The 13,565-nt window shown below is 44.2% G+C and overlaps 1 protein-coding gene across 2 annotated transcripts in view; it reads right to left on the bottom strand.

Moving 5' to 3' along the window:
- Nucleotides 1-13,565, bottom strand: part of zcchc14 (zinc finger, CCHC domain containing 14) — a 240,193-nt gene that overhangs the window by 181,265 nt on the left and 45,363 nt on the right. For both annotated transcript variants that reach the window (XM_072518087.1, XM_072518088.1), the window contains exon 2: nucleotides 2,749-2,860. In XM_072518087.1, coding sequence (XP_072374188.1) covers nucleotides 2,749-2,860 — 112 coding nt within the window. The remainder of the gene's footprint in view (nucleotides 1-2,748; nucleotides 2,861-13,565) is intronic.

Genomic DNA, 13,565 nt, shown 5'->3' with positions numbered 1-13,565 from the left:
TTCCTCACTCAGGCTGGGTGAGACAGGAGCAGCAAAGCACACCCCAATTCCAGAATCTCTAATCTTCCTAACATTTAAGGTAATGATATTTCAGGTCTTCCAATACTGAATGTCAGACAAGCAGCATGACAAATAAGATGATGTGGATGGATTGAAAGAGGTTTGATGAGGTAGAGCTGTATGTCATCAATGCACATGTGGAACTTTATCTTATTAGGCAAGGAATCATCCAAAAACACAGAGGCAGCGTGCTGATGATAAAAAAAAGAGGGGATCAAGTCAAGGTCTTGGGAAGCTTCAGGAGTAATCACGTGAGAAAGAGAAGTCAAGCCTTTGCAGGTGATCCTCTCGCTCTGACTGGATCAAATAGGAATGAAGCCAGACGAGGGAAATCCCAACCAGCTGGACAATAGAGGAGTGGTGCTAAAGGTGGATCATGTGGACAATTCTGTCAAAAGCTTCACATATATCAAGAAGAAAAAGAATACATTCAGGAAATTAACTGTCTTTACAATTTAAGAGGCTCTGCTTCTCCCAGCCTATGAAAAATTAAAACCTCTTATTTATGGTAAAATACATTGTAGCTACAGGACAGAACAAAATGGAGGAAAAGCTGTGGGGGCGGAGGGGTGAGGTCTAATGGGGTTAGTAGAGTAGATGTCTTCAATTTATGATTTGAAGAAACCTCAAAGCGGAGGTAAAAATGTGCAGTTGGAAACAATCAAACTCAATAGTGAAGAAACGCTCCAGTATGATCTCAGACCAGAATGAAAACCTGATCATGGAAAAGGTGCAAATGGTTGAGTTTACGTTGCTCTAGCCATTATTGTTGATCACCAGCCAGGCTAGTTGTTTGCCACATGCACTCAAGCTTACAGCCTGCATAGAAATGGCACTACAGAAGTGACTGTTGTACCAGAGGTGTGAGCGGTGGAGATGATAGTAGCAATGTTTAAGCACAACAGGTGAATAAATAGGAGAAAAAATAAATGATATGAACAGGATGTCAGTGATAAAGAGCTTGGAAAGCAAGTTGTGACGTGGGATTGAGATATGGCCTCTGATTTGATTCTGGTTTATCCAGATACCACTTCTCATATTCAACACGAAAGCAAGTTCTAACAGGTGAGCCATATCTTAATGAACAGCTGCGAGAGTTCATATGCAAAGCAATCGGTCTTTAAATGAATCTGCTTAATGCGTCCAACTTTACAAGTAAGGTCTACAGTATGCAGCCCAGTCCACTTCAAAAGACAATTAATATCAGTCATTCCAAACACACACATGACAGGTTAAATAAATTAATAAATAGCGTTATACAAACAAGGTCAAGTAAAGCAGCAAGCAGCAGTAGCTATGAACTAATTAATTAAACAAAAAAAAAGAAAATAAGACTCAACCCAAGTTTTTCTGAATGGCTACCTTTGTAGTACTTTCTCAAGTAAACGAAAGATCAATGTGCTTTGGAAGGGAGTAGCTGTCTGATCCCTATCAGTTACAGTTTTTCTCAGAATTACATGATCGTCTTACTCATGGTGTGATGTTCTTCCCAACTGACTTTATTTAAATATCTTGCACATAACTTTAGAATTGAAAGTCAAAGTTACACAAGTCATTTCAACGTTTGGTTTGAAAGCGTTTCTAACCTAAGCATTTCTAAGCATGGTGGCACAGTGGTTCGCACTGCTGCCTGACAGTGGTTCAATTCCGGCCTTGGATGATTGTCTGTGTGGAGTTTGCATGTTCTCCCCGTGTCTGTGTGGGTTTCCTCCCATAGTCCAAAGATGTGCAGGTTAGGTGAATTAGCCACGCTAAATTGACCCTTAGTGTCCAAAGATGTGCAGGTTAGGTGGGGTTGCAGGGGATAGGGTGGGGGCCTGGGTAGGGTTCACTTTCAGAGGGCTGGTGTAGACTCGATGGGCCAAATGGCATTCTTCTGCACCGTAGGAATTCTATGGAATTCTAAGCCACATACCGAGTTAGGACCAATAAACCATGGACAAAAGTATTCATTATAAGATGCTAGGGGCTGGTTTAGCACAGGGCTAAAGAGCTGGCTTTTAAAGCAGACCAATGCAGGCCAGCAGCACGTTTCCTCAGATGCTATTTCCCAGTAGCATGGATGACAGCCTTTTCTTTGTACAGCCTTTTCTTTGTACATGGACGATGAATGAATGACAAAGAATTCCTCTTTATTCATATGGGTTTTAAATAAAGTTCATGCCCAAAATTCTATTTATTACATTAACAATACATTTTAAGACTGAACTTTTTATTCCTTAATTCTGTTATTTGTATTGAGATATTTAACATGTGCAATCTCAACATATTTAAATAAAATTAATCAATTAAACTGTAATTAAGGGGAGCACAGTGGTGCAGTGGTTAGCACTGCAGCCTAATGGCGCCGAGATCCCAGTTTCGATTCCAGCTCTGGGTCACTGTAAATGTGGAGTTTGCACATCTTCCCAGTGTTTACATGGGTTTCACCCCCATAACCCAAAGGTGTGCAGGCTAGATGGATTGGCCATGCTAAATTGTCCCTTAATTGTAAAAAATGAATTGGGTACTCTAAATTTTTTTTTTTTAAACTGGGAATTGGAAACAACATTCATAAGCATTGTTGTGTAAATATAATAAACTTTTGTTCTGCACCCAATAATTTGTAAACTACAGTCATTATAAAACCTCAGTGCTGTAAGTGACACGTCCATGTACCAGGTAAGATTTTAGCATGTTACAACTTACTTCTTGAATGCTTGCCTGAAGGCTGTTTTTGGGAGGATTCATCACAGGAATGTGCTGATGTCTGTAATGCATTCTCCAAACAGTGTACACCACTTTCAGCTTTGTGCGTTACCTTTAAAAATAAAGAAAACATTATTTCCTTAAAAGTTGAAAAAATATTTTATGATCTCCCAACAAAAGACACAAGGCTTTGATAAATATGAATTACCCAAACTCACTCTAATTTCAAGTTTTCTTAAGCCTTTGGCACAAGATTATCAAGTGGTGATAAAACAAATTCTCAGGCATATCCACTGCATCAAGACTTGAGCAATTAGGACTTCCATCAATAGTATATTGCAGAAAAATCAATGTCAAATTTAGTTCTAAACTATACAGATGTGATTTTCAGAGGTTCAATTCACAGGTGTGTGCTGAATTTATTGATTCATAGAAACATAGAAAATAGGAGCATTCGGACCTTCGAGCATTAATTATGATCATGGCTGATCATCCAACTCAGCAACCTGTTCCCTCTTTCCCTCCATTCAGCACCCCTTGCACGGGTAAAAATTGAAATCAAAGTTCTCTTTCTGAATTGTTATCCACTGTACGTAAACATTGGCTGAGAATATGGCTTGGCTAGGCTTGCTGCCCTTCATGGTCAAATATATACCAACACTTACTGTCAATAATCAGCAAGAATCATCACAATAATCTCAGATGTACTCCAGCAAGAGCTATCACTGTGTTGAGGAGGGGAGATGATGCTGCATTTAATTTAATTTTATTTCACATATTCTCAACAAAATTACAGTATTGCTTTCTGACATCAGGATAATTAATACAATAGAAAGATATTCCAGTCCTTGACAGGTAAAGAACTCAAGAATATAACGAGAAGGAACGGTCTTTCAACTCTTTGCTCTGCACCCTGATCCTTTTTTTAAAAAAAAAATTTAGAGTACCCAATTCTTTTTTCCCCAATTAAGGGGTAATTTAGCGTGGCCAGTTCACCTACCCTGCACATCTTTGGATTGTGGAGGGGAGACCCACGCAGATATAGGGAGAATGTGCAAACTCCACACGGACAGTGACCTGGAGCCGGGATCGAACCTGGGTCCTCAGCGTCATGAGGGAGCAGTGCTTGCCACCGTGCCGCCCCTTCTTCACCTTGATCCTAATTGCATATTGCAATCTTTCCAGGACACAATCCAAAGGTATACTAAGCTTCCAACAGTCTCACCTCGCCCAGTCCTAATGTTCAGTATAGTTTCCTCAAACCTTCCAGGAATCCTTGCATTACGTCCAGCAGCAAGGCCCTACTCCAGCAACGTGACACTGACACACTGACATGCACACACCCATAAAAGATGTCCAGGGTCTTTGAGTTTGTAAATTGGAGAGTCTGTAAGTTGACCCATAGCAAAGCTAGTTGCTCCTTTCATTGTGTCCCAGTGTGAAGGAAGGCACTTGGGTTTCAATGGGATTTGAACTGGATCCAAGTCCCATGAAAATCAGATGACATTGACTTATCACCAAGAAGAACTAGCAGGAGGTTACATGCTCCATTTTACTTTGAATTAAAAGAGACAGTTTAAAACACAACCATCCTACAATGTCCAGTGATCATAACAATATTCTTTATCTTTTTGAAGCACCAAGATATAACCTTGTTTCCATTCTGATATTAGTCTAATCTGGTTCACGTTGGAATGCTTCCTTTTCAATACTCCCTGCAAAAGGTGGTAATTAATTCTGCAATTCAAATGATAAGTGAGCGAGTAAGTAATTAAGTTTAATTTCTGGAAAAGATTGTAAGGGGACAACTTCAACTTCACCTTCACCACCACCCCACCCGCCTGTGTTTTTTCTTTTTGTTTGTTTTTGGGGAAGTGGTTTGAGAGGAGTCTTTGTTTGGGTGGGGAGGGGGAGGTCAGCGTTCCTCACAGAACAAAGAGGTGAGGGTGGGGGTCAATAGCAGGGGCCTTTGGGCAGGAGTTACCACGCTGGCAGGTGAACGGAAGTGAGGTGGGGGACAAGGCCGAGAGAGGTGACCATGTTTTGGGGGGGGGGGGGGGGGGTGGGGGGTGGGGGGGAAGAGATGCGACACAGCGAGGCTGGAGAAGAAACGTGGGCAGGGACGGAGAAAGGGGCCATTTTGGATGGGCCAGGTACAGGGTGAAATTAACAGGATAGAGCTAAAAGGAGAGAATGGTAGAGGGGAATGGAGGCATTAGCTCCCGGTACGACTGATAGGATGGAACTTACGAGGGTTCAATGGACCGATAAAAAGATCTCAGGTCTTAGCGCACCTAAGGAGTTTAAAAGCGGAGGTGGTCTTTCTGCAGGAGACGTACCTCCGTGTGAAGGACCAGGTTAGGCTAAGAAAGGGATGTGTGGGTCAGGTTTTCCACTCGGGGTTTGATTCAAAGTCGCAAGGGGTGGCCATTTTGATGAGCAAGGAAATGGGGTTTGTGAGCAGGAAGGAAGTGAGGGACCCAGGTGGGAGATATGTGATGGTGAGTGGGGTAGTAGAGAGGCACCGGTGGATGTATATGCACCGAATTGGGACGATGTAGGTTTTATAAGGGGGTTGCTGGCAGCGATCCTTGACTTGGCCAAGCACCAGTCGATTATGGGAGGAGATTTTAATTGTGTCTTAGTGCCGAGGGTAGATAGATCGACCACCAGATCAATGGGTAGGATACGAATGGCAAAGGAGCTGGGCGGGTTTACAGAAATGATGGGTATGGTGGACCCATGGTGCTTCAAGGACCCAGGGGGAAGGAGTACTCCTTTTTCTCACATGTTTATAGGGTGTATTCAAGAATTGACTTTTTTGTGGTAAGCCAGGAGGTTTTTGGTTGGGTTGAGGGGGCAGAGGTGAGGGGATATGGTACGGTTTTTAGATGAACTGAAGTTTCCACAGTTGGAGGAAGACAAGAGGCAGACGCTGGAGGAGCCCTTGGGGCTAAGAGAGGTATTGGACAGTATAAAGAGTATGAAGTCAGGGAAGGCCCCGGGGCCCAATGGTTACCTAGCATAATTCTATAAGGAGTCCGCGACGGACCTGGCGCCACATCTCTTGGAGACGTTTAATGAGGTGTTGGAGAAGGGAGAGCTTCCAGAGCAGATGATGCAGGCAACAATCATATTAATACCAAAGGGGAAAGACCCGTTGGAATGTGGGTCGTATAGGTCCATATTGCTGCTAAATATGGATGTGAAAGTGCTAGCTATGTTTGTGGCGGGAAGGATGGAAGGAACAGGTTTCATAAAGGGCAGGCAGCTTTCTAGTAATATAAGGAGGCTGTTAAATGTGGTCATGATCCTTTCGAGAGCTCAGTTACCGGAGGTAGTGGTGTTCCTGGATGCTGAGAAGGCATTTGACTGTGTGGAGTGGCGGCACCTGTTTGAGGTCCTGGGAAGGTTCAGGTTTGGGCCAAAGCTTGTGGCATGGGTGCGCCTGCTATACGTGGCACCAAAGGTGAGTGTGTGGACCAACGACATGGGCTCACGAAACTTTGAACTGCAGAGGGGAACAAGGCAGGGTTGCCTGCTGTCGGGAATAGATGGTATGTATAGGAAGTGGAGTGAGGTGGGGCTGGTTAAGGTGAGGGATCTGTACCTGGAAGAGGGGTTTGCTACAATAGGAGGAACTGAAGGAGGGGTCGAGCTCCCGAGAGGAAGTGAGTTTAGGTACCTGTAGGTAAGGGACTTCGCGGGGAAGGTTTGTAAAGAGTTCCCCAGGTTGCTGACGTACATCCTGCTGGAGCGACTGCTGTTTCTGGATGTAGAAGGAGAGGGGAGGATCAGAGACATATATGGGTGGCTGGGAGAGCAGGGAGGTGAGCAGGTGGTGAAGATTAAGGAGAAGTGGGAGGAGGAGCTGTGCGGGGAGATAAACTGGAGAGTATGGAGTGAGGCGTTGCAAAGGGTAAATGCGACCTCCACGTGCGAAAGGATGAGCCTGATACAGTTCAAGGTTGTACACAGGGTACATATGACTCAGGCAAGATTGAGTGGGTTCTTCCAGGGAGTTCCAGACGCGTGTGAGAAGTGTGGGCGTGAACCAGCGAATCACGCACATATGTTCTGGGGCTGAGGAAAGTTGGAGAGATTCTTGGGGGGGTGGGGTTCTCAGCACCAACAAGGATAGTGGGGGAGGAGGTTGAGCTAGATCCTTTGGTGATGATATTCAGGATATCGGAGAAGCCAGAGCTGATGGAGGGGAGGAAGGCCGATGTTGTGGCCTTCGCCACTCCGATTGCCCGAAGAATTCTGTTGGAGTGGTGGTCAGCAAATCCGCCGGGGGGTGGCGGCCTGGCTGGGGGTCTTATATGACTTTATTCAGCTGGATAAGGTCAAGTGCGAATTAAGAGTTTTAGCGGAGGGCTTCAAGGCAAGGTGGGGAATGCTCATGGTAGTGTTTGAGAAGCTGTTCGTCGCGGGAGTGGGGGGTGAAAAAGGGAAAAAGTTGTGTGTTGGGGAGCTTGCTCCCGAATTGTTTATGTTGTGTATCCTTTTATATAAGTTTGGAATTTCTGATTTCTATAGTTTCCAATCACATCTTCTGGTTCTCCTGTCCCAACATTGCACAATATATACCTCAACATCAAGCTTATCATCATGACTTTAGAATTTAAGAACCTGCATGAAATATCACTCTACCCTGGTGGAATTTCTTCCCTAATCAAATCAGACTCAAACAAAAATGAATGAAATACAGAGTTATCTTTATTGCTATGACATCATGAACTGTAATCCTGTATGGAATTTAACGTGGAACACTTTTCCAGGAATCTACTTTCAGCCTTTACAACCATCTCTTATTAGAGAGTTGTTGGCAAAGTTTTATCAACCATTGCATTTAGTTTTTTTGGTTAAATGGTGAAATTGACACAAGCTTCCCATAATTTATTATTTGTTAAAAACAATTTGTGGCATCAAAAATCCATAGGCACTGCACCTGTTGGATGCATTGTGAATGTAACACACTATGTATGGTCTGGATTTTGCAGTCAGTGATGAAGGAATGCCTAACACTGTTCATTGAGTGATCACTACCCGTAGATTTTTAAGAGTGGAAATGTACTCTAATCTGGCATCTGATCCAGGGTAGTAGCCTCTATCGGGAATCTGTGGGCAGGGCAAAAACAGCTTGGTTCTGCACTGAAACGCAGAGTCCAAACCATGAAGCACAAACGAACCTTGAATCACATACACAAGCAAAATAAAATTAGGGAAGACAGATGAGATAAAGGGAGACAGATAAAAGAGACCAAAAGAAATAATTTTCAGCTTTTTTCCAAATTTTTAACATTAATTGTTTGGTGAGGGAATGAGACTCCACGTTGTAAAATTAAATTTTCAGGGCTAGATGGGATTTTTGATAATAATTATCACTCTGTTGACAATTAAGTTATTCCAGAATATACCGGGCCTAACTTTTTCTGCTGTCTTTAGTGGGAAACTAATGGCTAAGTACCTAACATTCATATCACTGCATTCATTTCAGAACCAGGGGCGAAATTCTCCGGAAACGGCGCGATGTCCGCCGACTGGCGCCCAAAACGGCGCCAATCAGACGGGCATCGCGCCGCCCCAAAGGTGCGGAATGCTCCGCATCTTTGGGGGCCGAGCCCCAACATTGAGGGGCTAGGCCGACACCGGAGGAATTTCTGCCCCGCCAGCTGGCAGAAACGGCCTTTGTTGCCCCGCCAGCTGGCGCGGAAATGACATCTCCGGGCGGCGCATGCGCAGGAGCGTCAGCGGCCGCTGACAGTTTCCCACGCATGCGCAGTGGAGGGAGTCTCTTCCACCTCCGCCATGGTGGAGACCGTGGCGGAGGCGGAAGGGAAAGAGTGCCCCCACGGCACAGGCCCGCCCGTGGATCGGTGGGCCCTGATCGCGGGCCAGGCCACTGTGGGGGCACCCCCTGGGGTCAGATCGCCCCGCGCCCCCCTAGGACCCCCGAGCCCGCCCACGCCGCCTTGTCCCGCCGGTAAGGTAGGTGATTTAATTTACGCCGGCGGGACAGGCAATTTATCGGCGGGACTTCGGCCCATCCAGGCCGGAGAATCGCGTGGGGGGGGGGGGGGGGGGCCCGCCAACCGGTGCGGCGCGATTTCCGCCCCCGCCGAATCTCCGGTGCTGGAGATTTCGGCAACCGGCAGGGGCGGGATTCACGCCAGCCCCCGACGATTCTCCGACCTGGCGGGGGGTCGGAGAATGTCGCCCCTGGTTTATGGGTGAGGACTGTAATAGTACACTGCATGGAGGATCAGAGTGTCTACGACAGCAACATTTGGATTTCTGCATTTAACTGTATTTATATGAATACCAGTAGGAAGAACAAAGCTATTAGTGTCACTGTTGTTTAGGCACACAAAATCCAGCTCGGTATTAATTGATTACAATGGAGCAACACCTAACATTATGTGACCGTCTCTCATATAACTCTCAGAAACTGCAAGGTATTTTCTGAAGGAAAAGAAAATTGACATACCCAGGCACAATTGAGTAGATCATAACTGTCATGTATAAAAGTAATGTAAAAATATCAGCCTGTGCAAAATATGGAAAGTGAAATCATCCAAACAATGCTATCTTCAATTAGTCAATCATAAAATAGGAAGTCCTGTTAAAGAAAAGGCACCAATATAAATTGAAATTGCAAGTCTTTTTTACTGCTTTCAAATGAATCACAATCCTGGTCCCATATTTAACACAGACATGAATTTCTGACCACATGTCTGCACCAAAACCACCTATTTTCACCTCTGCAGCATCTCTCAACTCTGGCCCGGTCTTAATGCATCTGCTGCGGAAAGCTTCATCCATGTCTTTATTACTTCTAAATTTGACTATCCCAATGCACTCCTGGCCAGCCTGCCACCTTCTACCCTCCATAAACTTGGCATTATCCAAGCCTGGGTCCTAACTTGCACCAAGTTCCATTCATTCATCACCCCTATGTTCCTACATTGCCTCCCGGTTATGAAGTGCTTCGATTTTAAAATTCTCATCCTTGGTTTAAAATCCCTAAATGACTTTGTCCCTTCCTATCTTGGTAATCTCTCCAGCCCTACAACCCTCCGAGATATCTGTAATCCTCCAATTATGTCCGCCTGATTATCCCCGACTTTAATCCCTCCACCATTGGTGACCATGCTTTCAGCTATCAAGGCTCTGAGCTCCGGACATCCCTCCCTAAAACCCCCTTCATTCCTCTTCCTCCTCCTTGAAGACACTTCTTAAAACTTACCTCGTTGGCCATCTACGTTAAGTAGCTTGATGTCAAATTTTATTTAGTGACAGTCTTCAAGTGTTGGGATGTTTTATGATGTTATAGGCGTATACAAACACTGTACAAGTTGTTAATGCTGTTGAATTTTAGTCTCTAAAAAGGAAGCCATGGCTCCGAGAACTAACTGCTCATTAAAGATACAACAGTGCTACGAAAGTAATAAACAGATCAAATTTGCACATAAACTATCAAAATGCAAAGTTCAAAGATGCTGGGAAGCACAAAACGAAGATCTATAAACAAAAAGTGTTGCAGAGCTATGAGGTTCCATTTTAGTTTCACTTTTGGTTTTGGCAGTGGAGGTAAAAGATCCATCTAAATACTCTCGAGAAAACTGCTGCTAAGCCTCTTTAAAAAGGGATCCAGCTAACCTCTCTCTCTCCAATAAGCCTGTGGGTGTTGGATTCCTGAAAACAGGGCCCAAAGATAGGTCATAAACTGAGAGGAGCAAAGCCTAATGAAACATTGTCTCGCCAGGAAAACTGTGAGTACAGGCTGCAAAACAAGTACTGTGATTTCCCAAGCTTACTGTGGATCTATCATTTGAAGCACTCTTTTCCCTTTCATTTACATTTTTTCCCAATTTTACCCCCTTTGTGTTTGTCTGTCGTGTGTGCGTGTGTGTGTATTTGTGTATAGAGGGTGGAGGGCGGGGCGGGGTGGGGGGTGAGTTACAGTTGGGGTTAGATACTTATTAATGTATAACCAACTGTATCTGCTGTTGGTAGCACGGGCAGCACGGTAGCCTTGTGGATAGCACAAATGCTTCACAGCTCCAGGGTCCCAGGTTCGATTCCAGCTTGAGTCACTGTCTGTGCGGAGTCTGCACATCCTCCCCGTGTGTGCGTGGGTTTCCTCCGGGTGCTCCGGTTTCCTCCCACAGTCCAAAGATGTGCAGGTTAGGTGGATTGGCCATGATAAATTGCCCTTAGTGTCCAAAATTGCCCTTAGTGTTGGGTTGGGTTATGGGGTTACTGGGTTGTGGGGATGGGGTGGCGGTGTTGACCTTGGGTAGGGTGCTCTTTCCAAGAGCCGGCGCAGACTCGATGGGCCGAATGGCCTCCTTCTGCACTGTAAATTCTATGATCTATGATCTATGCTGTGTATTTCACCATTAATCTTGTTGTAATTGTCTTTCAAATTAAAAAAAAAACATGTTGAAAAATTGTAGTTAAGCAACAGAGACAAGAATGAAGAGAATTACATCCCACTTCGCATCCAGTGATTGATGCTGAAAACAATCAAATAGTATGGAAACTACTGACCATTGGCAAGTAAAACCTATGCCTTACTTCCCTTCTACAAAGCAGATATTGGTTACAAACCCAAACCAATAATGGACGGGCATTTTCTATAACACCAATCACCTTAAATAGCCCCTAGACATTGTTCCCCTTCTGCAGTGATCAGAAATGGTGTCATGCAATCGTTGAGATAGTCTGAGCAACCACAATCCCCCTACGAAACCAGTGCAGACGCAATGAGCTAAAGGCCCTTTTCTGAACTGCAGAACCCTATGACACTATGAAACAGTGATTGTTCCCTTTCCGACTAAACAAAGATCACCAGCACCACCAAGGCCCCTCAATCTCCCTCCACTCTACCCAGCATAGATCAGGATAACTCTTCTTTAACTGATTGGAAATATAACAAAATCACCACTCCCATTGAAGGTGAACTGTGCTCTATCTTGCCATTCTGAGGCCATATTCCCATCCTCAATGCTGTGAGGGAAAACCTGGCCCCTCACCATGATTCACAATCCACAACTGCCTCAACCCACTATGATATCTTTCATGGATCCTCCACAATCTTCTCCACTAAAGACAAAAGCAGATTTTACCTTATCCAACCCACTGAAATGCAAACTGACTTTTCCTCCACAAAGGAGAAATCATCCAGGAGGTTAAAACAACAAACAAACCAGTTAACTTCCCCAGCAACTGAGACTTCCCATCCCACAATCACCTTCAGTGTGACCCGATGCCCTTGCTAGGTTCTCCATGGTTCACAATCCACAACTGCCTCAACCCACTATGATATCTTTCATGGATCCTCCACAATCTTCTCCACTCCATCCCCGACCTCTCTGGTCCTTCTATCATCATCTTCCCTCCCCAATCATTCTGTGATCTTCTCCCTTTCTCTCAAGCTCTCCTTTACTCTCCAGCTGCTGCCCAGAACCACAAGCCTTCCCACTTGAGCAATGGATGATCAGTTTATCCTGGGGAAGCAACCACATGAAAAGCCACACAAGAAATTCAGCGACCAGGCTAATCAGAAACAGCGTAGGGTGTAAGTGATTAGTGTCCATCTTTACTCAGCATACCAGCTATATTACATGAACTAGTTCAAAAAATCACCCCATTAATGTTTATACAATTCCTTTAAAAATAGCTTACTGAGATTTTTCTTATTCAAAGTGTGTCCAGAGAATGTTGAAAATGGATAATTTTTCAACAATTGGCTATTGGATACGAAGGATGCATAGGTGTATAAGTACACTAAACTTCAATCAAATCATTTCAAATTCAGGTCAGTCATAAGTACGTTTTTGGATTTACTGACCGCAGTCACTACGATTAGCTGTCGGAGTATCTTACTTTAATTAGGATTGATTCGCAATGATCTATAATCTACTTGTACAATAGTAATCCAAAATGTAAAAATAGTGCCCTTTGACCAGATAGATTGGTCTTTCTCAAATATTTATATTTGAGAAAGACCAATCTATCTGGTCAAACGGCACTCAAATATTTATATTTGAGAAACATATATTTCTCAAATCACTTGAAGATTAACTTGGTGAGATGGGCTTACTGCAAACAGTGGTTTTATTTTACTGTAGGTGAGCACACGAACAACCATTATTACTGAATTCACCAACTTCAAACCAATACAACTTGCCTCTGCTTGTTAAAATAATTAAATGCTCCTCTTCCTTACATCAGCCTTACATAGATTAGACAGAATAACTCTCCTGCTTTCCTGAGCTCGCATAAAGCTTTCTCCTTTCTCCATTGTAAATTGACTGCTCTTACAATCTCCCTCTTGACCTCCACCTTTTTCACACAGAGCTCAAAGAGCTTTTCAACACAGTGGAGGTAAATGTCCAACTTCACACCCTGGGCAAAATCCTGATGGAGGAAATCACTTGTCCGTAATAGAACCTACCTGATTTTCAGCTCATTGAAAACAATGGATGAACTCCTTTGCCATGATATGTAAATGTAATGTTGCCACAGTCCATAGGCAGACTCATGGTGATTAAACTACAAGGTCACCACACCTCAAGCAAGGCGAAGGTTGAGAAGACGGTGCCTTCATGAATTACCTCAGCTGGTAGAGGAACTGAACGCTTGCTGTTGACATCGTTCCGCATCATTAACCAGCCATCCAGCCAACTCAGCTAAGTGACTCCCTGTTTGCCATGTTACAAACTACGACGCAAATCTATCCCCTAAGGAGTGAGAAGTAGTTTTCACCGTTTAGTCACTGGCAAAAAATTGTAACTTCATTGGAGTGG

Source organism: Scyliorhinus torazame, chromosome 10 (genome assembly GCF_047496885.1).
Source record: "Scyliorhinus torazame isolate Kashiwa2021f chromosome 10, sScyTor2.1, whole genome shotgun sequence".
Classification (NCBI taxonomy): Eukaryota; Metazoa; Chordata; class Chondrichthyes; order Carcharhiniformes; family Scyliorhinidae; genus Scyliorhinus; species Scyliorhinus torazame.
Note: the sequence above shows the minus strand (reverse complement) of the source record. Positions and strands in the feature narration are given on the sequence as shown.